The following is a 25,755-nucleotide window of genomic DNA, read 5'->3' as shown; positions in this document are numbered from 1 at the left end:
TTCAAAATCAAAAGAAACAGTCAGTATCTGGTGTGGCCACCAGCTGTATTAGGTACTGCACAGTGGCGGTTCTAGACCATTTCAACTGGGGGGGGGGCCAAGCTGGGGCCAGTTGTACTGTTAGAGGGGCCAGTTACATTAGACGTTATTGTTGTCATATTGTTTTCTTCACTGCATTGCAGGCATTAGCAGGCAAAAGACCATGTTCATAATCATCATCGTTGCCACTGTCTAATAATGGATGTAAAAAAAGAACGATAACACAAATTTGTTATGTAAAAATGATTTCATACTCCACATTTAGGGGGGGCCACAAGGGGGTCCAAAATTGTTGTCACAGGGGCCCTGCCCCCCCCCCCCCAGAACCGCTAGTGGTACTGCAGTGCATCTCCTAATGGACTGCACCAGATTCTTGCTGTGAGATGTTACCCCACTCTTCCACCAAGGCACCTGCAAGTTCCCGGACATTTTTGGGGGGAATGGCCCTAGCCCTCCCTCCGATTCAACAGGTCCCAGACGTGCTCAATGGGATTGAGATCCAGGCTCTTCGCTAGCCATGGCAGGACACTGACATTGCTGTCTTGCAGGAAATCACGCACAGAACGAGCAGTATGGCTGGTGGCATTGTCATGCTGGAGAGTCATGTCAGGATGAGCCTGCAGGAAGGGTACAACATGAGGGAGAAGGATGTCTTCCCTGTAACGCACAGCGTTGAGATTGCCTGCAATGACAACAAGCTCAGTCCGATGATGCTGTGACACACCGCCCCAGACCATGACGGACCCTCCACCTCCAAATCGATCCCGCTCCAGAGTACAGGTCTCGGTGTAACGCTCATTCCTTCGACGATAAACGCGAATCCGACCATCACCCCTGGTGAGACAAAACTGCGACTCGTCAGTGAAGTGCACTTTTTGCCAGTCCCGTCAGCTCCAGCGACGGTGGGCTTGTGCCCATAGGCGACGTTGTTGCCGGTGATGTCTGGTGAGGACCTGCCTTACAACAGGCCTACACGCCCTCAGTCCAGCCTCTCTCGGCCTATTGCGGATAGTCTGAGCACTGATGGAGGAATTGTGTGTTCCTGGTGTAACTCGGGCAGTTGTTATTGCCATCCTGTACCTGTCCCGCAGGTGTGATGTTCGGATGTACCGATCCTGTGCAGGTGTTGTTACACGTGGTCTGCCACTGCAAGGACGATCAGCTGTCCGTCCTGTCTCCCTGTAGTGCTGTCTTAGGCGTCTCACAGTACGGACATTGCAATTTATTTCCCTGGCCACATCTGCAGTCCTCATGCCTCCTTGCAGCATGCCTAAGGCACATTCACGCAGATGAGCAGGGACCCTGGGCATCTTTCTATTGGTGTTTCTCAGAGTCAGTAGAAAGGCCTCTTTAGTGTCCTAAGTTTTCATAACTGTGACCTTAACTGCCTACCGTCTTTAAGCTGGTAGTGTCTTATCGACCGTTCCACAGGTGCATGTTCATTAATTGTTTATGGTTAATTGAACAAGCATGGGAAACAGTATGTAAACACTTTACAATGAAGATCTGTTAAGTTATTTAGATTTTTATGAAGACAGGGTCCTGAAAAAGGGATGTTTCTTTTTTTGCTGAGTTTATAAATGCAACATGCAACAATTTCATTGATTTGACTGAGTTACAATTTATATGAGGAAATCAGTCAATTGAAATAAATTCATTAGGCCCTAATCTCTGGATTTTACATGACTGGGAGTACAGATATACATCTGTTGGTCACAGATACCTTAAAAAAAATGGGCCTCACATTGGGCCTCAGGATCTCATCACGGTATTTTTGTGCATTCAAATTGCCATCAATAAAATCCAATTGTGGTTGTTGTCTGTAGCTTATGCCTGCCCATACCATAACCCCACCGCCACCATGGGGCACTCTGTTCACAACATTGACATCAGCAAACCACTTGCCCAAACGACATCAAACACGTGGTCTGGTGTTGAGGCTGGTTGTACGTACTGCAAAATTCTCTAAAATGATGTTGGAGGCAGCTTATGGTAGAGCAATGAACATTTAATTATCTGGCAACAGCTCTGTTGGCAGGTAGCCTAGCAGGTAAGAGCGTTGGGCTAGTAACTGAAAGGTTGCTGGTTCGAATCTCCAAACCGACTAGGTAAAAATAAAAAAAATCTGTTGATATGTCTTTGTGCAAAGCACATAACCCTAATTGTTCCTGTAAGTTTCTCTGGATAAGAGTGTTTACAAAATTACAAAAAAAGTATTCATGCAGTCAGCATACCAATTGCACGCTCCCTCAAAACTTGAGATGTGGCATTGTGTTGTGGCAAAACTGCACATTTGAGAGGCCCTTTGTCCCCAGCACAAGGTGCAACAGTATAATGATTGTGCTGTTTAATCAGCTTCTTAATATGCCACACCTGTCTAGTGGATGGATAATTTTGGCAAAGGACAAGTGCTCATTAACAAGGATATTAACAAATCTGTGCAGAAAATGACAAAGCTTGGTGTGTATGGAACATTCATGGAATCTTTTATTTCAGCTCATGAAACATGGGACCAACACTTTACATGTTGCATTTTTGTTCAGTGTAGCAATTTGTAGAGCATGGGGCTTGTAATGCCAGGGTAGAGGGCTCAATTCCCAGGACCATCCATATGTAAAATGTGCACATGCATGACTAAGTCTCTTAGGCTAGAAGTATCTGCAAGACATTTTAGAAATGAGACCATTGTATGAGGTCCACCATTGAGCCAAATCAAGTTGTTTAGATGAAGTAGTCACTGAATGCTTTTAGTGGACCAGCTCAGTTGACTGCGTTGTCAACTAAGACCTGTAGAAATGTAAAGCAATTGATGGGGTTCAACTGTCTAGGAGTTTACCTGTCTAGGAGTTTACCCAGTTGGAAATTCTAAAGGAAATGTTTTCCACATCAAAACCCTACAACACTTGCATACAAGAGGCAAATGTAGGCCAACTAGGGTCTTAGTACAATACCTATAGGAAACACAAAAATAAGTGCACTTGCAGTAAAAACATTGTACATTTAAAACTATTGACACTTGATGTCTTTGGCAGTACAGTCATCTCTAGACGCCTCGTCAGTCTTCTAGAGGAGCAGCACGGCTTGGATGTTTGGAAGAACACACACGCATCAGAATTGTGAACGCCGCTGTGTGTTCAACTCCTCACAGCCAATTGGATGTGACGGGGAACAATGCGCCAGTTGTGTCATGGGCAGCATTACCCGACAGCTCGAGAATTTATGAACATATGGCAGCGATGTAGCTTGTCGCTCGTGTGCAGAAGCAAACAGCTCGAGAATTTATGAACAGATGGCAGCGATGTAGCTTGTCGCTCGTGTGCAAAAGCAGTTTGCGCAGTTTCCCGGCGAAATCGGTCTACATAAACTGGCGACCTAGCGGAGCGGCGTGTCGGTCTTCTTTTTGGTGACAGCTTTCTTTCCACAACCAACCATCTTGGGGATTCTGAGAAGCGGAGTATAAAGTGTTTGTGGGCTGTTGAAGTAATTCACAGGTGTATTACATGGTCAGGTTTACAACCAACAGGAGGGATACAAATCTCCCCAAATATTGACTATGTTGAAATGGTCTTTCACGCTAGCCCTATTCTTACAGTTTTCGTAGAAAGCAACTTGTTTTTTATAACGGGAACAATTACTGGTAATTGAGTGCGCCTGGATTTGAGAGAAAAAAGTTACGCTCGCGCCCAGCTGTAAAGTCACATGACACACGCCCCTGATCACGTGACCGCAGCATACGAAACACTCCTCGTTCCTTTCTTTCTACATGTGTTTACGACGTTCTTATACCTCAGTGGTTTATGGAGGAGATGGAAGTCAACATGAACACATTGCTGGCAGCAGGGCTTCTACTGCTTTTCGCTATGCCCGGCGAACTTTACAGAATCCCTCCGCACGAGGAAGTCGCTAGGATGGCTAGATTCGTCGCCAACCAGTGCAACTGGGCTTCCATGGCCACAATATCGACCCATGAGCCAGTGCAAGGACAACCCTTCTCCAATGCGTTCTCTACCAGTGACGGGCCAGTTGGGTCTGGGACTGGGGTGCCCTACATGTACCTCACCACTATGGAGATCTCTGTCCAGGATTTAAAGGTGGGTAGGACAATATTTATGTCAATATTTATGTCAATGGCAACGTAGGAAAGGTATGGATCACTGTTGTTGCCAACAATGTCAAGACAATACAATGACGTAAAGTCGATGACAGATAAGGTTATTATTTGCATTATGTCGTCTACTGCAAGAAAAAGTCATTGTTCTATTTGTAGATGACACTTCATTTCCATTTAGAGCCATGACTGAATGTTGTTAAATTATGCAACTCATTGGCCCATCATGAGTCAGCTGCTTTTGGGGAGTGACACAGCAATTTTTTGTAATGACGTCACATTTCAGTCTTATGTTGATGGTGGCAATGAATTGACAGCTCCTAGTCTGACCCAGCCAGCACCATGTATGCCAGTTTACGACACACTCTTTGAGCTCAATTCAATCCGATCCGCTTTAGCCAACATCCGCATAGCGGTTGTTTTGACGTGTCAGATGTTGAACTGTGTTAGAGCTGTCCAATCCACAAGTGGCTCCTGGCATATACCTAAAGCGGGCAAAGCCATAGGCTAAACTTTTAACCTTTTTCTCTAATATATAACCTACACAGGCCTATGTGTGATGCCATTCAAAAGGGATGTGCTGAAGAGTAAGGAGATACTGACTGTGTTTCAGGTGAACCCCCAGGCTTCCTTGTCCATGTCCCTGGCCCAGACAGACTTCTGTAAGAACCAAGGATACGACCCTCAGGATCCCCTTTGTGCCCACATCATCTTCTCTGGCTCTGTGCTGGAGGTGAGGGTTAATGACATACACACACAATCAGTCTCACTCACTTGCACAGAGTTTATCTTCATGAATCCTCACTGTTCTGTTTACCTGTATGTCTCTGACAGATTAACGGTACAGAGGCCACCTTTGCCAAGAAAGCCCTGTTCAGCCGCCACCCTGAGATGGTCGACTGGCCCACCGACCACAACTGGTTCTTTGCCAAGATGAACATCACCAAAGTGTGGGTTCTGGACTACTTTGGAGGGGTGAAGACAGTCACCCCAGAAGACTACTTCAAGGCTACACCCTTCAAGGCTACACCCTACAAGAGACACCACTGAGTGAGTAGCTATTGATGCTTTTCTCTTGCCTCTGAGGCCCTGTCCAGAAACAACCCCTAGCCTCTGACACTGGATCAGTGACTAGGGGTTTCACTGCCTGGTGCAAATAATCTTAGGATGCACTTTTGTGGAGTGCACCTCTGAAACAGAGTCTGATTGGTCAGATGTCATGGTGTTTGATCAATGTGTCAATGATATGGTTTATTGTCAGGAATGAAAGTAATGAATAGCACTAAGTGCATGTGACAAAAATGTACTGAGTCACTGTTTTAGTTTACAGTGGCTTCAGAACAGCTGACTGTTGTACTTCTGTCTTGTGATTCTTTTAGGAGGACACCACGGTCAGTTTGATGTGGAGGAATCCTAAGTGTTTCATAGTGATCTAGAAGGCAGGGGATGATGGACCCAATATTTGGAACAATGAAGCCATTCCCCACCCCCCCCCAACTAAATTTGCTCAATAATGGCCATTTGCTGAATTCCAAATAATGTAATATCTACTGGGGTGTCTGTGGGGGAAGGGGATGGTTTGGAATTCAGAGTTTCTCTCATATGCTTCCAATTTAAATGTATGGCTATAGGAATGGATCTCTGTGTGTAATTGCATGAGTGAGCAGGTTATACCCTTTAGGAAGCTCTCTTGTTGTGCAATATAATTATTTTAAGAAGGACTGCCTTCGTTGTTAGGGAGTTCATTTGGCTTTTGTAGTTCTAAGAAAGAATTGATGGCATCTCTCCCATGTGAGCAGTCGTATGCAGTGTTGTATTTTTACCACAAGAGGGGAGGTGTGAGGCTTGGTACAGACAGAAGCAACTGGTTTGAAGGGTAGTTTGACCAAATGACATATGTTGTTGTAGTATGGAGGTGATTGTTTTTGTAATGCCATTTGGGGTATGCCAACAAGAGTACCACCACTCTATTGCTTTTGGACAATGCCACCAATAAGCTGTGACAAGGTAAACAAACCCACATTCTGGGTGGCAGACGCTAGCGCCATAGAATACATTTTAATGTAGCTATCCATCAAATTAGAATAAGTTGTCATTTGGGTGAACCATTTCTTCAAAGCAAAGGAAAAACATGACGCACGCTCTTGTTGAATTAAATTGTGTGTTATAGTTAGTGGTATGTGTTTATTATGAAGCATTGCACTTGTCATCTACAAATCCATTTCTCATTTTACTAGTAAACCATTTTTAGTCTAGTCTTCATTTAATCAGTTTGGGTCTAATTCATTTAAATTCAATTTCATGCCAAAATATAACTAAATATGACATGCATTTAAAACGAAATGTATTCAGTTTTACAACTTCACTTCTGATTTTTGCTGGAATTTAAATACATTCTTTGTATATTTTCTACGTGAAATAAGTATTTTATATATATATATATATATATATATATATATATATATATGCTACTCTATTCTAAAAAAAACATCAGTGTCTGCAATGGCTTCATAACATTTTCTGATCACCACCTGTAAAACAAACGGATTGAGGTTTTGATGCTGACACGATACATATTTTTGTAAACAAAGTGATGGATGATTTGTATAAATAAAGCTATATTTTGTATGTACAGTACTTTCCTTTGTTTTTGTTAAATGTAATATTTATCTTATTAAATAATCAGGTTGGTTTTCCCATGTAGGATGCAAGTAAGCATGACTGGTCACACTGGGCTATTAGGTAGATGATTCCAATAGAACTAATAGCACACAGCTCTTCAGTCACTGGGCTACTAAGTAGATGAGTCCAATACAATTGTATAACACACAGCTCTTCAGTCAAAAACATATTCCTCTCAACATTGACAGGAAGTGCCTCCTCTGAGTAATGAGAAGGAGCCATGTCTTTAGAAATGAGGATAAGGGAAGTGTAGGCCAGGCTGAGAGAGGCTTGTGTGTCTGTCTTGTGTAACCAGGTGGAGCAACACTAAGCCACTTCCTGTACGCTAAGGCGAGGAGCCGCCAGCGAGTCGAGGCATCACTCAGCCTCAAGCAGCTGCTGTAGGAGGACAACACCACCCCAACACAGAGAGAGACAGGAGAACGAGAGGTTGCCCACAATACCCAGCTTTGGAGGGCCATCATCCCCCAAGGCCCAGGAAGACAGAAGAGAGGACAGCAGAGAGGAGTGTGGGACGGTTTCTAAGAGAAGGGGCTCGACCGCACCCATCCAGAGAGGAGCGATGGACCCTCGGAAGTGGACGGGAGGCCTGCTGGTTCTGTCTACTGCACTACCCTATGTCGGTAAGACCCCTCCAAACACTGTTTCTCTTTGCACCTGGGCTCATCCCTGACCCCTGTCAATCGTTGCTCAACCATCCGAAGCCTCCAACAACCTGGTATCATCAAAGAGCTGGTGTAACTCTGTAGTATTTAGCTGAAAGTCTAGTTTACTCATTATAGACCGCTGTACAGCTGTACAGGCACCCACTCAAATGGAGTCGTACTACCTATGATGCCTGCATGGTGCTTTGAATCCCGCTGGGTAAAACACAGCTCACTCACGGTGGTGTCCTCCGTTTCTCAACAAGAGTCGGCCATCTTTGATGAAGCAGGAAAAGACAAACGAGGGAGAGCAAAACACAGCGCTGTAGTCATATAGAGGGTTTAATAAAGACAAGAGTTCCAGATTCTCACACACAGGTGTTTAGAACCAGGGCATATTGTTAGAGGAAATAATAACTTGACCCATATTTAACTTCTTGGCCCTGAATGAAGGGACTTTTTTGCACTACATTTACTACTCTCTCCATCGTGTCAATGCCCTCACGTTGGTTTGGGTTGGCTTTCAAAGGTTACGTTACTGTGAAGTGTGTGTGATCTGTATTGTACACAAGTGAACAGACGGACAGAGACCCGACTCTGACTTTGAGTTGGGTTTTGATCATGTGGAGAATACAGAGGTGTCTGCTGTCTCCTTCCACTCTGATTGTCGTGTTCTCTCATCAAAGGGGACAGATTGAATATTTTTTTTGAAACACGCCAATTTAAAACATCTACCTAGATTTGTTAATTCCAGTAAAATTATCATATTCTTGTTTCCTGTTCCAAAAGTCATTCTCAAACCCTCACTGTCAGTGTAAGTTACGGTATGGTTGTTGTATTGTTATATTTAAGCAATAAGGCCCGAAGAGGGTGTAGTGTATGGCCAATATACCACGGCTAAGTGTTGTTCATAGCACGACGCAACGCGGAGTGCCTGGATAAAGCCCTTATCCGTGGTATATTGGCCATATTCCACAACCCCCTGAGGTACCTTATTGCTGGTATAAACTGGATAGACATGTAATTAGAACAGTAAAAATAAATGTTTTGTCATACCCGTGGTATACGGTCTCAAATACCACGGCTTTCAGCCAATCCTTATTCAGGGCTCGAACCACCTAGTTTATAATATGGTGCAAAGTATGTGGTGCATTACTCTCAATCAATAATATTATTATATTGAAATTAGGGATAGTCTATCTGGACAAATACTGTTTTCATTGTGAGTAGCTATATACCTTACCATTACCTTGTCATTATCACTTAGCTCCGTGCCGTAATGTTCTACCAGAAAGGGTCCTGTAATCCTAGAACACAACCAGTGAAATAAAGGTTATGGTAAGGTTTAGAAATGGAGGAGAGAGAGCATCATAATTTGACTTTTTAAACGTTTGTTTCTCTCTCAAAGACAGAGAAGGAGGGGTCCCTTGAAGAGTATCTCATGCAGAAACATATTTTGGATTGGTTCACGATAACAACTAAATTGCTAATGATTACTTCATTTAAAAATATATATTTCATAATTGTAACTTTCTGATTTTGCAGAGTCAGTGTCGGCGACGTAGGCTAGTCTACAGTATGTGTGACTGTTCGTGTGAGAGCTCGGGCCCCGTTGTCAACCAACTTGTATTTATTAGAGATCCCCCATTAGCTGCTGCCATTAGCTACTCTTCCTGGGGTCCAAACACATTAAGGCACTTACATCACACATAAAACGAAAGGTAAAACAGTATATCATATATCATTATTACACCACTACATATCTACAAAACAAAATATATAATACCACCATACAACAATATTACAATGTACGTGTGTGTGTAGAGTGCGTGTGCGTTCGTATGCGTGTGAATGACGGTCAATGGTCAACTCTTTATTTAGATAAGCAATTTAAAATGCTGGGAAAGTTTTATGGTTACTGTACTATGCGTTTAAATAATGGTAGGTTCTTTTGGACATTATACAAGTGTCCTATTCGGATGGTAAAGATGTATAGATTACGATATACTGGACAAGTCCTCTTACATGCTTATTAGAGAAAGTGTCAGTGTTGTCAATAGCTTCTACACTTTACGATTTGCTCATTGTGTTTGCATTAGAGAAACAATCAATGTATATCAACTTTTCCATTTAATTTTCAGTTAGCGGTTCGCTCCTTTCTGCCAGTTGGCTGTGTCATTTTGGGGAAGCTTTGTTTTTGTACCCATCATAGAACACGAAGTGTTTGGTGTGAGATACATTACTGTAACCATGACAGGATTGGGGTTCTCTCTCACTCATATCCCACTGAGACAGAGAACTATGTAGGAGGGCCTTCTGTTTCCACTCTGAACAACAGTAGAGTTTGAAAGTTGATACTACCAGTTACACTATTAACTAATTAAATCCCAATGACAAAGGCAGGTCCATAAAATCTGAAATGACATGTAGTGATATTTATTTCATCACAGTGAGCAACTTTTGGGGTTTAAGATGCAGTTTATGTAAAATTACTAATGTGTTGATTTGCAGATTTTTTTTCTTCAAAAATGCAATAGTCTATTCAAAATGTTTTAATGCAGTTCATCCAGCTAAATTGCACCCTTAATTTTGGCCTGCGTGTTAAACTAAACTATGCTGTCATTGCTCAACAGGCTCTAAAGACTGATCAACAATCTCTGAAAAATAAAAAAACATGTTTTTTTACTACTCAAATCATCTGATTGTGCAATTTAAACATAAACAGTCTGTCTTCAGAGGCAAAAGCTGAATGGAAATGTATTCACGTCTTCAAACTGAGTTTTCCGTGGGTGACATCACATCACTCAATGACAGTACATCAAAGTTGCTGAGTGTCACTTTTTAAGCAAGGATTTTAACACACCTACTTGTTTCTCTCTTTCCAACAAACTTCTACCGAGAAATGACAGATGTTGATGTCACCACACTGCAAAATAATCTATCAAAACAAAGATTTCAGTCAGTTTCCTTTTAGGAGACCAGTAGATAGATGGTATGTTCCATCAACACGGTCACTGGCAGTACATGACGCTAAAGTTAGCAATAAAAGACCTCAGCAGCAAACTCTTTAACAACAATTAAAAAGCTTGTAACCTTTGACCTTTACATTCAAATTGTCGCCGTTTACCTGTGGCCGCAGCACTGCACTGGTCAGGCCTGAGATGGACTAGACTGAGGCTACTATTCAATCAAACACACAATCCTCGTTTTAGGGGTGGGCTATTTCAAAATGAACTCTCCCCTTGCTGTAATAATCAATGTTGGATTCACATACTCAGTGAAAAACAGGCTAGGTTCCCACACAACGTAGACGAATTCCAATATTTCTGTTTAAAATATATTTTTTCTTGCAAATTCACATGCATACATTCACACACTCAAAATGGTGCAATATATTATACAACTGGACTCTGTAGCGTTCTCAGGGTTTGAGACACGAACTCTGACCGCAATGCAGAGAGAGAGAGAGAGATGTTCTTATAGCGATGCAGCTGTTTCTTAAAAATAGTTATTCGGAAACAACCTGTGGAGCTCATCATGTCAGGTCTGATACACCCGCCCCCCACCACCTCTATCCATGCCCCCCCAGCCTCTCACTGACAGCTTCACACTCAACGCTTCCTGTGTCAGATAATATCACTTCATGATAATCTAGCGATCTGCGATCTCGGACTTGACCGTAATCATACCTCACGTTTCATGGTGCGGGGGTTAATCACATTACATTTGATTTCCTGTCAGTAGGCCTCTTACAGGACATGTGGTTTCTCCATAGCCCTGTAATTCAGTTTGGAGTGTGGGTGTAGTTGACCCTAACTTAACGTGCACAACATGTAATCAGGGTTAACCTTCACTAGAGCTTGTTCACATGTAAATGTGTTGCACAATGGAAGTATTGCACAATATGGTGCTATAAAGCATCACATTTGAATATGAAGTGATGAAGAACACAGATCTATTTTTATTTACGTCAAATGATGAACTATCTGGAGCAAGTACTTTGAAGTGGAGACAAAGTATTGCTGTTCCTGTCACATGTGTTTGGCCCTTTCTGCAGAGGCCCCTGAGGAGGCTTTAACCACACTAGGGTTTACCTGTGGTGGGAAGGGAGAGACTGTCTGTGAGGCGACCACAGCCACGATCATGGCAGTGCTAGTGATGGTGGAAACGTCTCCCTCCTAGGTCAAAAGACAAAAAGTTATTGAAACCAAATCAATAGTTTAGTGAATGACCTCATTGTAAATGTTGTTTTGTAGTATGTACACATTAAAAGATGCTACAAACACAGAACAAAGACTGTTCATTTAGTCAATCACTCACTCAATGTCCAATTCCGCTCAGTAAACTGTAGGCCATCTGTCGTTAAACATCAGAATCAACTTTTATTCCTACACATGCCCAGAATATGACTTGGTGCTGCTAGCAATTAACAATATAGTGCGAGAAACAGAATTTACACAAATGTCTCTATTCAATCAGATCCACTTTATCCAACATCCGCATAGTAGTTGTTTCTGCTGTGTCAGACGTGGAACTGCGTTAGGAGCTGTCAAATCCACAAGCAGCTCCTGGCATTATACCTAAAGCGGACATTGCCATTGGCTGCACGAAGAGGCATGAACAGAAATCCCATGCAGCCTTGTTTCTAAGTCAAAACAGTGGAATATGAGATGTAATCTACACCTCCATTATGATGATAGAAACTATTTGGCTGAATGGTTTTCAATGTGAAGGTCATTATTTCTATACAGCCTTTCTCCTTCTGAACTTGTAACGCGAGTGGGACAGTGTGGCTTCGTGACAATGATCACACGAGCAGCTGCTCGCCGATTTGTTGGCGCCAACGCAGTTCCACCTCCTTCGACAACGGCAAAACATCCGCTATGCGGATCAACAGCTCTGCCTCCGTCACACTTTCAATAGCTCTGCCTCCGTCACACTTTCAATAGCTCTGCCTCCGTCACACTTTCAACAGCTCTGCCTCCGTCACACTTTCAATAGCTCTGCCTCTGTCCCACTTTCAATAGCTCTGCCTCCGTCGCACTTTCAATAGCTCTGCCTCCGTCACACTTTCAACAGCTCTGCCTCCGTCACACTTTCAATAGCTCTGCCTCCGTCGCACTTTCAATAGCTCTGCCTCCGTCGCACTTTCAACAGCTCTGCCTCCGTCGCACTTTCAATAGCTCTGCCTCCGTCGCACTTTCAACAGCTCTGCCTCCGTCACACTTTCAACAGCTCTGCCTCCGTCACACTTTCAACAGCTCTGCCTCCGTCACACTTTCAACAGCTCTGCCTCCGTCACACTTTCAACAGCTCTGCCTCCGTCACACTTTCAATAGCTCTGCCTCCGTCGCACTTTCAATAGCTCTGCCTCCGTCACACTTTCAACAGCTCTGCCTCCTTCGCACTTTCAACAGCTCTGCCTCCGTCGCACTTTCAATAGCTCTGCCTCCGTCCCACTTTCAATAGCTCTGCCTCCGTCCCACTTTCAATAGCTCTGCCTCCGTCGCACTTTCAACAGCTCTGCCTCCGTCGCACTTTCAACAGCTCTGCCTCCGTCGCACTTTCAATAGCTCTGCCTCCGTCGCACTTTCAATAGCTCTGCCTCCGTCGCACTTTCAATAGCTCTGCCTCCGTCGCACTTTCAATAGCTCTGCCTCCGTCGCACTTTCAATAGCTCTGCCTCCGTCGCACTTTCAATAGCTCTGCCTCCGTCGCACTTTCAACAGCTCTGCCTCCGTCACACTTTCAACAGCTCTGCCTCCGTCACACTTTCAACAGCTCTGCCTCGTCACACTTTCAATAGCTCTGCCTCCGTCCCACTTTCAACAGCTCTGCCTCCGTCCCACTTTCAACAGCTCTGCCTCCGTCCCACTTTCAATAGCTCTGCCTCCGTCCCACTTTCAACAGCTCTGCCTCCGTCGCACTTTCAACAGCTCTGCCTCCGTCGCACTTTCAACAGCTCTGCCTCCGTCGCACTTTCAACAGCTCTGCCTCCGTCGCACTTTCAACAGCTCTGCCTCCGTCGCACTTTCAACAGCTCTGCCTCCGTCGCACTTTCAACAGCTCTGCCTCCGTCGCACTTTCAATAGCTCTGCCTCCGTCCCACTTTCAATAGCTCTGCCTCCGTCGCACTTTCAACAGCTCTGCCTCCGTCGCACTTTCAACAGCTCTGCCTCCGTCGCACTTTCAATAGCTCTGCCTCCGTCGCACTTTCAATAGCTCTGCCTCCGTCGCACTTTCAATAGCTCTGCCTCCGTCGCACTTTCAATAGCTCTGCCTCCGTCGCACTTTCAATAGCTCTGCCTCCGTCGCACTTTCAATAGCTCTGCCTCCGTCGCACTTTCAATAGCTCTGCCTCCGTCGCACTTTCAATAGCTCTGCCTCCGTCGCACTTTCAATAGCTCTGCCTCCGTCGCACTTTCAACAGCTCTGCCTCCGTCGCACTTTCAACAGCTCTGCCTCCGTCGCACTTTCAACAGCTCTGCCTCCGTCGCACTTTCAACAGCTCTGCCTCGTCGCACTTTCAATAGCTCTGCCTCCGTCGCACTTTCAACAGCTCTGCCTCCGTCGCACTTTCAACAGCTCTGCCTCCGTCCCACTTTCAATAGCTCTGCCTCCGTCCCACTTTCAACAGCTCTGCCTCCGTCCCACTTTCAACAGCTCTGCCTCCGTCCCACTTTCAACAGCTCTGCCTCCGTCACACTTTCAACAGCTCTGCCTCTGTCACACTTTCAACAGCTCTGCCTCTGTCCCACTTTCAACAGCTCTGCCTCCGCCACACATTCAACAGCTCTGCCTCCGTCCCACTTTCAATAGCTCTGCCTCGTCACACTTTCAACAGCTCTGCCTCCGTCACACTTTCAATAGCTCTGCCTCCGTCACACTTTCAACAGCTCTGCCTCCGTCCCACTTTCAACAGCTCTGCCTCCGTCCCACTTTCAACAGCTCTGCCTCCGTCCCACTTTCAACAGCTCTGCCTCCGTCACACTTTCAATAGCTCTGCCTCCGTCACACTTTCAACAGCTCTGCCTCCGTCACACTTTCAACAGCTCTGCCTCCGTCCCACTTTCAACAGCTCTGCCTCCGTCCCACTTTCAACAGCTCTGCCTCGTCACACTTCCAACAGCTCTGCCTCCGTCACACTTTCTGAGGATAAACGACAGAACAGACAAAGGGTCAGGGAGGATGAAGGAAATACATTTTAAATGGAAATAACTTTGACATTGTGATGCTGTAGTCTTTAGACAGAGCAGGCCTCAATGAAACAATTCACAAATCACCATACAATCTAGCTGTGTTCTATAGCTGTTGCCATAGGTTTTATTATTTGCACAATTAATTAAATAAATGATTTGGATTCTGAAAGGCAAGGAAAACAAGCAGAATGTTCAATTCTGAACTCAATCATCAAGCTGCAAACATTCTGAATTGAGTGTATCTTTTAGTCTCCTTGGATAAACGCATTCACCAAATGACTACATTATTACTTGATTAGACTAAGAAAGCATTTCATGTTGTAGTGCTTTGATGAGGCCCCTCTTACAGGATCCTAACAGGGTCGTCTTCATTAGCGCACACCTTAGCAAAACATTTTGCAACAGGAAACGAAAGCAAATGTTTATTATTGGACAATTTCAGGTGGCCCCTCCCTGTTTCAGTCCGTTTTCTTCCGTCCAGGTACCTAATGAATACAACCCAGCACCAGTCTGCTACTGGAGCCCTGACCCTGTCTTCTATGAGTCAGATGCTGTGTTCTGCCATGGCTTTTAGTGCAAGTGACATGAGGCGAAGGACGATTTTCTTTTAGGCTGGTTGAACAACCCTGGTGGTACAATGCTGCTAATGCAGACCACATATCCTCCCTCTCTCATTCACTGACTGGCACATATAGACTACTGCACAGCCTCCTCTCTCATTCACTGACTGGCTCAAATAGAATACTGCACATCCTCCTCTCTCATTCACTGACTGACACATATAGACTACTGCACAGCCTCCTCTCTCATTCACTGACTGACACATATAGAATACTGCACAGCCTCCTCTCTCATTCACTGACTGGCACAAATAGAATACTGCACATCCTCCTCTCTCATTCACTGACTGGCACATAGACTACTGCACATCCTCCTCTCTCATTCACTGACTGGCATATAGACTACTGCACATCCTCCTCTCTCATTCACTGACTGACACATATAAACTACTGCACATCCTCCTCTCTCATTCACTGACTGGCACATATAGACTACTGCACATCCTCCTCTCTCATTCACTGACTGGCACATATAGACTACTGCACATCCTCCTCTCTCATTCACTGACTGGCATATAGACTACTGCACAGCCTCCTCTCTCATTCACTGACTGGCACATATAGACTACTGCACATCCTCCTCTCTCATTCACTGACTGGCACATATAGACTACTGCACATCATCCTCTCTCATTCACTGACTGGCACATATAGACTACTGCACATCCTCCTCTCTCATTCACTGACTGGCACATGTAGACTACTGCACATCCTCCTCTCTCATTCACTGACTGACACATATAGAATACTGCACATCCTCCTCTCTCATTAACTGACTGGCACATATAGACTACTGCACAGCTTCCTCTCTCATTCACTGACTGGCACATATAGACTACTGCACATCCTCCTCTCTCATTCACTGACTGGCACATATAGACTACTGCACATCCTCCTCTCTCATTCACTGACTGGCACATATAGACTACTGCACATCCTCCTCTCTCATTCACTGACTGGCACATATAGACTACTGCACAGCCTCCTCTCTCATTCACTGACTGACACATATAGACTACTGCACATCCTCCTCTCTCATTCACTGACTGACACATATAGACTACTGCACAGCCTCCTCTCTCATTCACTGACTGGCACATATAGACTACTGCACAGCCTCCTCTCTCATTCACTGACTGGCACATATAGACTACTGCACAGCCTCCTCTTTCATTCACTGACTGACACATATAGACTACTGCACAGCCTCCTCTCTCATTCACTGACTGGCACATATAGACTACTGCACATCCTCCTCTCTCATTCACTGACTGGCACAAATAGACTACTGCACATCCTCCTCTCTCATTCACTGACTGGCACATATAGACTACTGCACAGCCTCCTCTCTCATTCACTGACTGGCATGTAGACTACTGCACAGCCTCCTCTCTCATTCACTGACTGACACATATAGACTACTGCACATCCTCCTCTCTCATTCACTGACTGACACATATAGACTACTGCACAGCCTCCTCTCTCATTCACTGACTGGCACATATAGACTACTGCACAGCCTCCTCTCTCATTCACTGACTGGCACATATAGACTACTGCACAGCCTCCTCTTTCATTCACTGGCTGACACATATAGACTACTGCACAGCCTCCTCTCTCATTCACTGACTGGCACATATAGACTACTGCACAGCCTCCTCTCTCATTCACTGACTGACACATATAGACTACTGCACAGCCTCCTCTCTCATTCACTGACTGGCACATATAGACTACTGCACAGCCTCCTCTCTCATTCACTGACTGGCACATATAGACTACTGCACAGCCTCCTCTCTCATTCACTGACTGACACATATAGACTACTGCACAGCCTCCTCTCTCATTCACTGACTGACACATATAGACTACTGCACAGCCTCCTCTCTCATTCACTGACTGACACATATAGACTACTGCACAGCCTCCTCTCTCATTCACTGACTGGCACATATAGACTACTGCACAGCCTCCTCTCTCATTCACTGACTACACATATAGACTACTGCACAGCCTCCTCTCTCATTCACTGACTACACATATAGACTACTGCACAGCCTCCTCTCTCATTCACTGACTGACACATATAGACTACTGCACAGCCTCCTCTCTCATTCACTGACTGACACATATAGACTACTGCACAGCCTCCTCTCTCATTCACTGACTGGCACATATAGACTACTGCACAGCCTCCTCTCTCATTCACTGACTGGCACATATAGACTACTGCACAGCCTCCTCTCTCATTCACTGACTGACACATATAGACTACTGCACAGCCTCCTCTCTCATTCACTGACTGACACATATAGACTACTGCACAGCCTCCTCTCTCATTCACTGACTACACATATAGACTACTGCACAGCCTCCTCTCTCATCCACTGCAGGTGCAAGCAGACAGCAGATTGCAGTAGAAAATATGCATTTCCACATCTACAAATACATGTATTATTACTAAACAGCAAGGGCTCTGTGCATGCAGACAGTTACCTGGAGGTCACATGATCATCCAGACACACAGATCAGGAAAAAAGGAGAATTGTGAATTTTTCTGTATATGGAAGCACACACACACACACACACACTTGCCTCTATATTCACCATGCTGAAGGTCTCCTCCTATTGTCCCTCTGAAAGGGAGAGAACAGATGGAGCAGCACCACATACAGGTAAACTCAGTTCAAGGCCAGGTGTTCCTAATGTTTGGTATACTCAGTGTATACTGTATATACTTCTTAAGAGCTTACTGACCACAGTGTTTCAGTGTCTCAGCCATCCTAAGGCCTGACCACAGTGTTTCAGTGTCTCAGCCATCCTAAGGCCTGACCACAGTGTTTCAGTGTCTCAGCCATCCTAAGGCCTGACCACAGTGTTTCAGTGTCTCAGCCATCCTAAGGCCTGACCACAGTGTTTCAGTCAACCTAAGGCCTGACCACAGTGTTTCAGTGTCTCAGCCAACCTACGGCCTGACCACAGTGTTTCAGTGTCTCAGCCATTCTAAGGCCTGACCACAGTGTGTCAGTGTCTCAGCCATCCTAAGGCCTGACCACAGTGTTTCAGTGTCTCAGCCATCCTAAGGCCTGACCACAGTGTTTCAGTGTCTCAGCCAACCTAAGGCCTGACCACAGTGTTTCAGTGTCTCAGCCAACCTAAGGCCTGACCACAGTGTCTCAGCCAACCTAAGGCCTGACCACAGTGTCTCAGCCAACCTAAGGCCTGACCACAGTGTTTCAGTGTCTTAGCCAACCTAAGGCCTGACCACAGTGTTTCAGTCAACCTAAGGGCTGACCACAGTGTTTCAGTGTCTTAGCCAACCTAAGGCCTGACCACAGTGTTTCAGTCAACCTAAGGCCTGACCACAGTGTTTCAGTCAACCTAAGGCCTGACCACAGTGTTTCAGTCAACCTAAGGCCTGACCACAGGGTTTCAGTCAACCTAAGGCCTGACCACAGGGTTTCAGTCAACCTAAGGCCTGACCACAGGGTTTCAGTCAACCTAAGGCCTGACCACAGGGTTTCAGTCAACCTAAGGCCTGACCACAGGGTTTCAGTCAACCTAAGGCCTGACCACAGGGTTTCAGTGTCTCAGCCATTCTAAGGCCTGACCACAGTGTTTCAGTGTCTCAGCCATTCTAAGGCCTGATCACAGTGTTTCAGTGTCTCAGCCATCCTAAGGCCTGACCACAGTGTTTCAGTGTCTCAGCCATCCTAAGGACTGACCACAGTGTTTCACTGTCTCAGCCATCCTAAGGCCTGACCACAGTGTCTCAGTCAACCTAAAGCCTGACCACAGTGTTTCAGTGTCTGTCAACCTAAAGCCTGACCACAGGGTTTCAGTGTCTCAGCCATCCTAATGCCTGACCACAGTGTTTCAGTGTCTCAGCCAACCTAAGGGCTGACCACAGTGTTTCAGTGTCTCAGCCAACATAAGGCCTGACCACAGTGTTTCAGTGTCTCAGCCATCCTAAGGCCTGACCACAGTGTTTCAGTGTCTCAGCCAACCTACGGCCTGACCACAGTGTTTCAGTGTCTCAGCCAACCTACGACCTGACCAGTGTCTCAGCCATCCTAAGGCCTGACCACAGTGTTTCAGTGTCTCAGCTATCCTAAGGCCTGACCACAGTGTTTCAGTGTCTCAGCCATCCTAAGGCCTAACCACAGTGTTTCAGTGTCTCAGCTATCCTAAGGCCTGACCACAGTGTTTCAGTGTCTCAGCCATCCTAAGGCCTGACCACAGTGTTTCAGTGTCTCAGCCATCCTAAGGCCTAACCACAGTGTTTCAGTGTCTCAGCTATCCTAAGGCCTGACCACAGTGTTTCAGTGTCTCAGCCATCCTAAGGCCTAACCACAGTGTTTCAGTGTCTCAGCTATCCTAAGGCCTGACCACAGTGTCTCAGCCATCCTAAGGCCTGACCACAGTGTTTGTCAACCTAAGGCCTGACCACAGTGTTTCAGTCAACCTAAGGCCTGACCACAGTGTTTCAGTGTCTCAGCCAACCTACGGCCTGACCACAGTGTTTCAGTGTCTCAGTCAACCTAAAGCCTGACCACAGGGTTTCAGTGTCTCAGCCATCCTAATGCCTGACCACAGTGTTTCAGTGTCTCAGTGTCTCAGCCAACCTAAGGGCTGACCACAGTGTTTCAGTGTCTTAGCCAACCTAAGGCCTGACCACAGTGTTTCAGTGTCTCAGCCATCCTAAGGCCTGACCACAGTGTTTCAGTGTCTCAGCCAACCTACGGCCTGACCACAGTGTTTCAGTGTCTCAGCCAACCTACGACCTGACCAGTGTTTCAGTGTCTCAGCTATCCTAAGGCCTGACCACAGTGTTTCAGTGTCTCGGCCATCCTAAGGCCTGACCACAGTGTTTCAGTGTCTCATCCATCCTAAGGCCTAACCACAGTGTTTCAGTGTCTCATCCATCCTAAGGCCTGACCACAGTGTTTCAGTGTCTCAGCCATCCTAAGGCCTGACCACAGTGTTTCAGTGTCTCAGCCATCCTAAGGCCTGACCACAGTGTTTCAGTGTCTCAGCCAACCTAAGGCCTGACCACAGTGTTTCAGTGTCTCAGCCATCCTAAGGTCTGGCCACAGTGTTTCAGTGTCTCAGCCAACCTAAGGCCTGACCACAGTGTTTCAGTCAACCTAAGGCCTGACCACAGTGTTTCAGTGTCTCAGCCATCCTAAGGTCTGGCCACCGTGTTTCAGTGTCTCAGCCATCCTAAGGCCTGGCCTCAGTGTCTCAGCCATCCTAAGGGTTTCATTGGCTTCTGTAATCCTGACTGCATCCTTATCGTCAGTCTCTCTCTTGAAGGGAGGCCAAACTGTTTCTAGATCAGATATGTCTTAGTGGAAATGACAGATAAGGAGGGGGGAGGGTGTATTTTACAGTCCATGGACCGATACCTATCGTTTGGATGTGGCTGATTTGGTCTCTAAGCTTTAGTCAGTCCTGGTACAAAGTAAGTTGGAAATAGGTCTTTGCTGATGCCATATAAGTAACAGAAACACACACCTGGGGCTCACATAGGCAGTTATACCACCTCAGACTCAGAACGTGTTGCAGCTGAGGAAACCACTGAGCTAGATACAGCTCTACTCACCCCCACCACAAAAAGGCTTAGAGTCACAGCAACCACACTGAGCCTGACTGTCATATGACTGTCTTCCTGAGACGCACAGAGAGAGAGAGAAGTGAAAAAGTTCTGAAACTGTTTCGGTTCAGTACATGAGAAAGAGTGTGTGTGTGTGTGTGTGTGTGTGTGTGTGGTGTGTGTGTGTGTGTGTGTGTGTGAGAAAGTGAGTGCACATAGACACATACTCACTCGCACACACACCTACTTCCATTCACCTTCCTGACATAATCGTTCTAACAGTGAGGGGTGGGTTTTACCGGGGGTGTTTGTGTGTGTGTTCTCATTAATGTCAACCTCTCCCCTGCAGAGGCGATGACCCCACTGTACGACCCTAAACTCTGCTACATTCTGGACGGCTTCCTCCTGCTCTACGGTCTCATCATCACTGGACTGTTGCTCAGAGAGAAAGTGAGTCCAGGTTTACACACCAGTATATGGGTAGATGTAGATAAACCTGTGATTGGATATACAAGTACCAGTTCTATTAGGACCAGTTATTGTCTCAACATATTTGGCTGATCTCTCTGTCTTGTAGTTCTTCAAGTCCAAGATATTGGAGGATGATGATATCTACACTGTGAGTAGTCGTGTGTGTGTGTGTGGGGCTGGGGGGGGGGTTGTGTTGATGAACCTGGAACACTGTCCCTGTGTTTTCTAGGATCTGAAACCTACGGACGGGGGCGGTTATGGACGAGTAAACAGAAGGGATCCAGAGAGTGCAACGGCACGCGATGTAAGTGTGTGTGGATCTATATCTCGTGTAGCAGAATGAGATTCGTATTACCCCAATCATGCATCAAAAGCCTGATTCTGTGTACCTTGTTATATTATTCACAGAATCGCAGGAATAATGACGACACTTACACGGTAAGTTCATTACCCAACATACAGTATAATTTCATGTTAGTTTAGATATTATAATAGATATGTTTCTCATAACACAGTGTTTCCCTCCGCAGTCCCTTAAAAAACCAACAGACGACACGTACAGGGAGATCGCTGTGAAGGACAAGCAGCGCCGTAGGAACAAGAACGACCAGGTGTACCAGGTGTGTAGATTATTTGTCGGATGCACAGGATACACATGGTTCACACAGTCCAACGAAATGCTTACTTGCATGTTCCCTATTGACCACGCCCCTCCGCTGAAACCAACCAATTAACAAGGCCGAATACACAAACATAACAGGCCTTGTTTCACTATTAGTTTCTCTCTGAGGGGACAGTGGTAGGGAAATAGATGAGAGGGAAGTGTGCAGTGAGAGGTTTGGAATAAAGTGGATGAGGCAAGGGTTTAGTGAGAGATTTGGGATCAATCCTAGTTGACTGTGTCCCCCCCTCCATTTCTCTATCAGGGTCTGAGTGCCGCCACCAAGGATACCTATGACTCTCTCCAGATGCAGCCTCTCCCTCCGCCTCGCTAACAGAAACATCATGGAGGATCAGCCTCTCCCTCCGCCTCGCTAACAGAAACATCATGGAGGATCAGCCTCTCCCTCCGCCTCGCTAACAGAAACATCATGGAGGATCAGCCTCTCCCTCCGCCTCGCTAACAGAAACATCATGGAGGATCAGCCTCTGATATCTAGAACAGTCCTTGTTGTGTAAAAAGTATGTTTGCAGTTGTGTTACTCCCTTTTTATCTTTCAGGCTTTTGTTGGAAAATCTGGAGACTTTTGCGCCAGTAACAATTTCATAATTTTCTTAATATATGAACTTGATATTTTATGACTTTAGCTCCAGTCTGTAACCTTTGACCTTGAAACTCATTCTACCGACCCTACTGACCCTTCCTCATTGGCTACTGCTTCTCTAGTTTATACCTGGAGTAATGTAATTAAAGAATAAATATGTAGGTTATTTTGCATACAGTGTACAGTGTAATTGTGTTCCCTTTCCCCTCATGTTTATAAGAAATAATGTGCCTCAGCACTATAATAAAGCATCTCATTACAAAGATCTGATTATCAGGTTTGTCCTTTACCACTGAGTCTTCTTCTGCAAAGGAGACACAATGGCAACAATGTTACTACTTTTAATGATGTTTATAACAAAGTTACAGTAAGAGATTTTTCATATACATTTGTAAGTAAAAAAAAACATAATCCCCGAAATACAGCAGACAAACAGGGACATAGTTAAACGACTACGGTCTCCCTACGTTGTTCCTGTGACAACAGTGTGGCGTGATAGTAGTTGATATAGCAGTAGTAAGCTAGTATACTGTTGAGTGGGTGTGTTCATCTATGTAGTCTGCCAAGCAGTGACATCACACCTTGCATTGCCACAACCATGGGTGTCACCACCTAGAGTTAATGTGACAACTGCTACCTCACTAAACGAGACAGGAGGAAGTAGGGACCAGATTTGGAGTGGTGTACAGAACGATTACAAAAAACGGTAATCCGTTAAGTTATCAGCAAAAATATTGTAATCAGATTAGATACTTTTGAAAAACTAGATTACTTCTTGGTTTACAAAATTTTACATTGACACCTTTCTGTTTTATCAATTACATTAAATTAGGCATTGAAAGACATTTACGTTTATTTCCCCTGAGCGAGTCTGATCACAAGTCAGAGACTACTATGACACAACAAATGTGTTTGATGGATCATTTTTGTATTCTTCTAATGCTTCTTAAGGGGAAAGTAATCAGATTGTTACTGAGTAATCTAAAACTGTTTACAATTTCAGATAACTAGTAACGGATTACATTTAGAAAGTAACCTACCCAACTTTGTGTGGGTGTTAGAAAAAGATATGCAGGCCTACACGTTTTCTTTTTTTTGTAAAAAAAAAAGTATTAAATCACGATACACAGGCAGTGAATCGAGGCACTGAATCCTAAAACATACAAAAATACCTTACATTTGACCATCTACCAACAGTAAGTTCATTCTGCATTGACATCCATACTGAATGAGAAAAAAAACACTTAAGCTCTTTTCAAAACACATTTTCTGCTTGACGATATCTTCCCTGAAATGTACCATAATATACATTGCGCTTTGGATGCCAGTACTTGGTTCTGTATCGGTCTATTACAGTATAAATACGCTGTAGGGACGGGAGTAGAAAAAGAAGCGTGAAGAGAGTGGGAAAGACCGTCAGAGGCCGGGATTCAATCCGGTCCTAGGTTATAAAGATATTACGTATTTTAAAGGCAATGTTCCCTGCTTTTGCAGAGGTCCCATTCACGATAAATGCTGCATATGTTCAGCTCAATCAGAAATTGCCTTTAAAAGCCGCAACGCCTATAACCCTGCGATCGGATTGAATCCCGGCCAGAGTATTCTTTGGTATTTGTGTAGATGAAACATTTAACAGGATTTTTGCTTTGGAATAGAGCTGGAGGAAAATATCTGCCCTCTACTTGATGTAGAAACAAAACAAACTAATGTTAGGGGGTGGGTAATCATTTAGACTCAAGGGCCACATCGGGATTTCAAAATTCAGCGGAGGGCCGCACTTTTTTGGGGACCGATTTGTTTGGCAAAAGCCATTTGTGGGCCAGAAAAAGGGCAGTTATTTTAAAACGTAAAAGGTCCATTATAATTTAAATACTTTCTATTTTTAGACGTTCAAAAGTTTCCTGGGGTGTTTTTTTCCTCTGACCGTATGTTGCCGACCCCTGCATTACTTGGTGTACAAATAAAACTAAGACAATGTGTAAGAGATGTGATGACTAACTGCACAACATTCAGGTAAAGCAGCACCACTGATCTAAGTGTGTGTGGTAGAGAGTTATGTCTTTGGTTTCTTTTGAGATGCTGCCTCCTGGTGTTGAATAGGCCCAACAGTACCAGATGAACCCAGCACTAGACAGCCTGTCCCTCGTCAAGACTGGAACCATCAGAGTGTCAGTAAAGCTTTACAAACAGGTTGTTTTCTAACCTGCATTTACAAACAAGTAGTAGTCTGCAGATACCATATATCCCATCCATTAAGGCCACAAAATAAAACATTTTCTCCCTTGTGAAGTAAACATAAAGGCATGAAAAGTACACATTTGTGAAAACTTCTGGCTTTACATTTTTTTGATAAAACAGCACACACAAAAAAGTAAAAAACAAAACGCAGTACATTTCCTTAGTTACAAGAGGACCATAATGGAAACAAGCATTTGGACTTTGTGTTTATATCCTCAGTTTGGCATGTGTATCTTGTTGCCGGGTCAAAAAAATGTCATGGATTTTAAATTGTCAAATCAAAACATTAAACTGCAAGTCAACAGACAAAAAGGCCAGAAACGGATCAGTCCACACCCTGTGGTTTACTTTGGTCCAGAGTCACACTTAAACATTTCTACCCTACAGCGGATGTTAAAGATAATGCACTACATTCAATTACAGGAACCTACTAGTTCAGATAGAAAACAGGAATATTTCATGTATATATATTACTTGCATGTGAATATCGAGTGCTAGACGTAAAGTAAAAATGGCCCTCGGATACATATTTCAAAAACTTCTCAATATAGCAGAGCAAACCCACAACAAAAAGACTCAAGTAAGCAGAGATACAACTACATTTCCCATAAGGCTTTGCAGGACACCCCCAGAACAAACAAACACCACCAAGAAAAGATCTACCCATCAAACCAGCTACAAAATGAAAACGCTAATGCTTTGGTATGTAGGATCAGACAAGAATAAACTACCATTTCCGTGAATATATTACATAATAATAGCAGTAGTACTGGACACTGCAGTTACAGTGCATGTGGAGTCAGCTCATGTTGTGTATCAATATATGATTCTCTGCTGTAGTCACTGTTTCAAACGTACAGCAAAGCTACAAAAAAAAAAACAGGTAAACATTT

General features: G+C 44.6%; 2 protein-coding genes across 3 annotated transcripts; both read left to right on the top strand.

Moving 5' to 3' along the window:
• Nucleotides 1–3,083: 3,083 nt before the first annotated feature.
• Nucleotides 3,084–6,784, top strand: creg1 (cellular repressor of E1A-stimulated genes 1). 2 transcript variants are annotated; one of them, XM_071330292.1, is made up of 4 exons: nt 3,084–4,130; nt 4,761–4,880; nt 4,982–5,197; nt 5,527–6,784. In XM_071330292.1, exons 1-3 carry the CDS (start codon nt 3,837–3,839, stop codon nt 5,195–5,197), a joined length of 630 nt encoding a protein of 209 aa, XP_071186393.1. In that variant the 5' UTR covers nt 3,084–3,836; the 3' UTR covers nt 5,527–6,784. The 2 variants fall into 2 exon arrangements, with proteins under 2 accessions (XP_071186393.1, XP_071186392.1); XM_071330291.1 differs by having other exon boundaries at nt 3,749–4,130; nt 4,982–5,201; nt 5,527–5,640.
• Nucleotides 6,785–7,124: 340 nt separating this feature from the next.
• On the top strand, nt 7,125–22,889 carry cd247 (CD247 molecule). Its single transcript, XM_071330293.1, has 7 exons — nt 7,125–7,452; nt 21,238–21,338; nt 21,466–21,507; nt 21,589–21,663; nt 21,768–21,797; nt 21,890–21,979; nt 22,286–22,889. Exons 1-7 carry the CDS (start codon nt 7,392–7,394, stop codon nt 22,352–22,354), a joined length of 468 nt encoding a protein of 155 aa, XP_071186394.1. The 5' UTR covers nt 7,125–7,391; the 3' UTR covers nt 22,355–22,889.
• The last annotated feature ends 2,866 nt before the right edge of the window (nt 22,890–25,755 follow it).

Source organism: Salvelinus alpinus, chromosome 10, assembly GCF_045679555.1.
Source record: "Salvelinus alpinus chromosome 10, SLU_Salpinus.1, whole genome shotgun sequence".
Taxonomy (NCBI): domain Eukaryota; kingdom Metazoa; phylum Chordata; class Actinopteri; order Salmoniformes; family Salmonidae; genus Salvelinus; species Salvelinus alpinus.
This window is presented reverse-complemented; position numbering and strand designations above follow the sequence as displayed.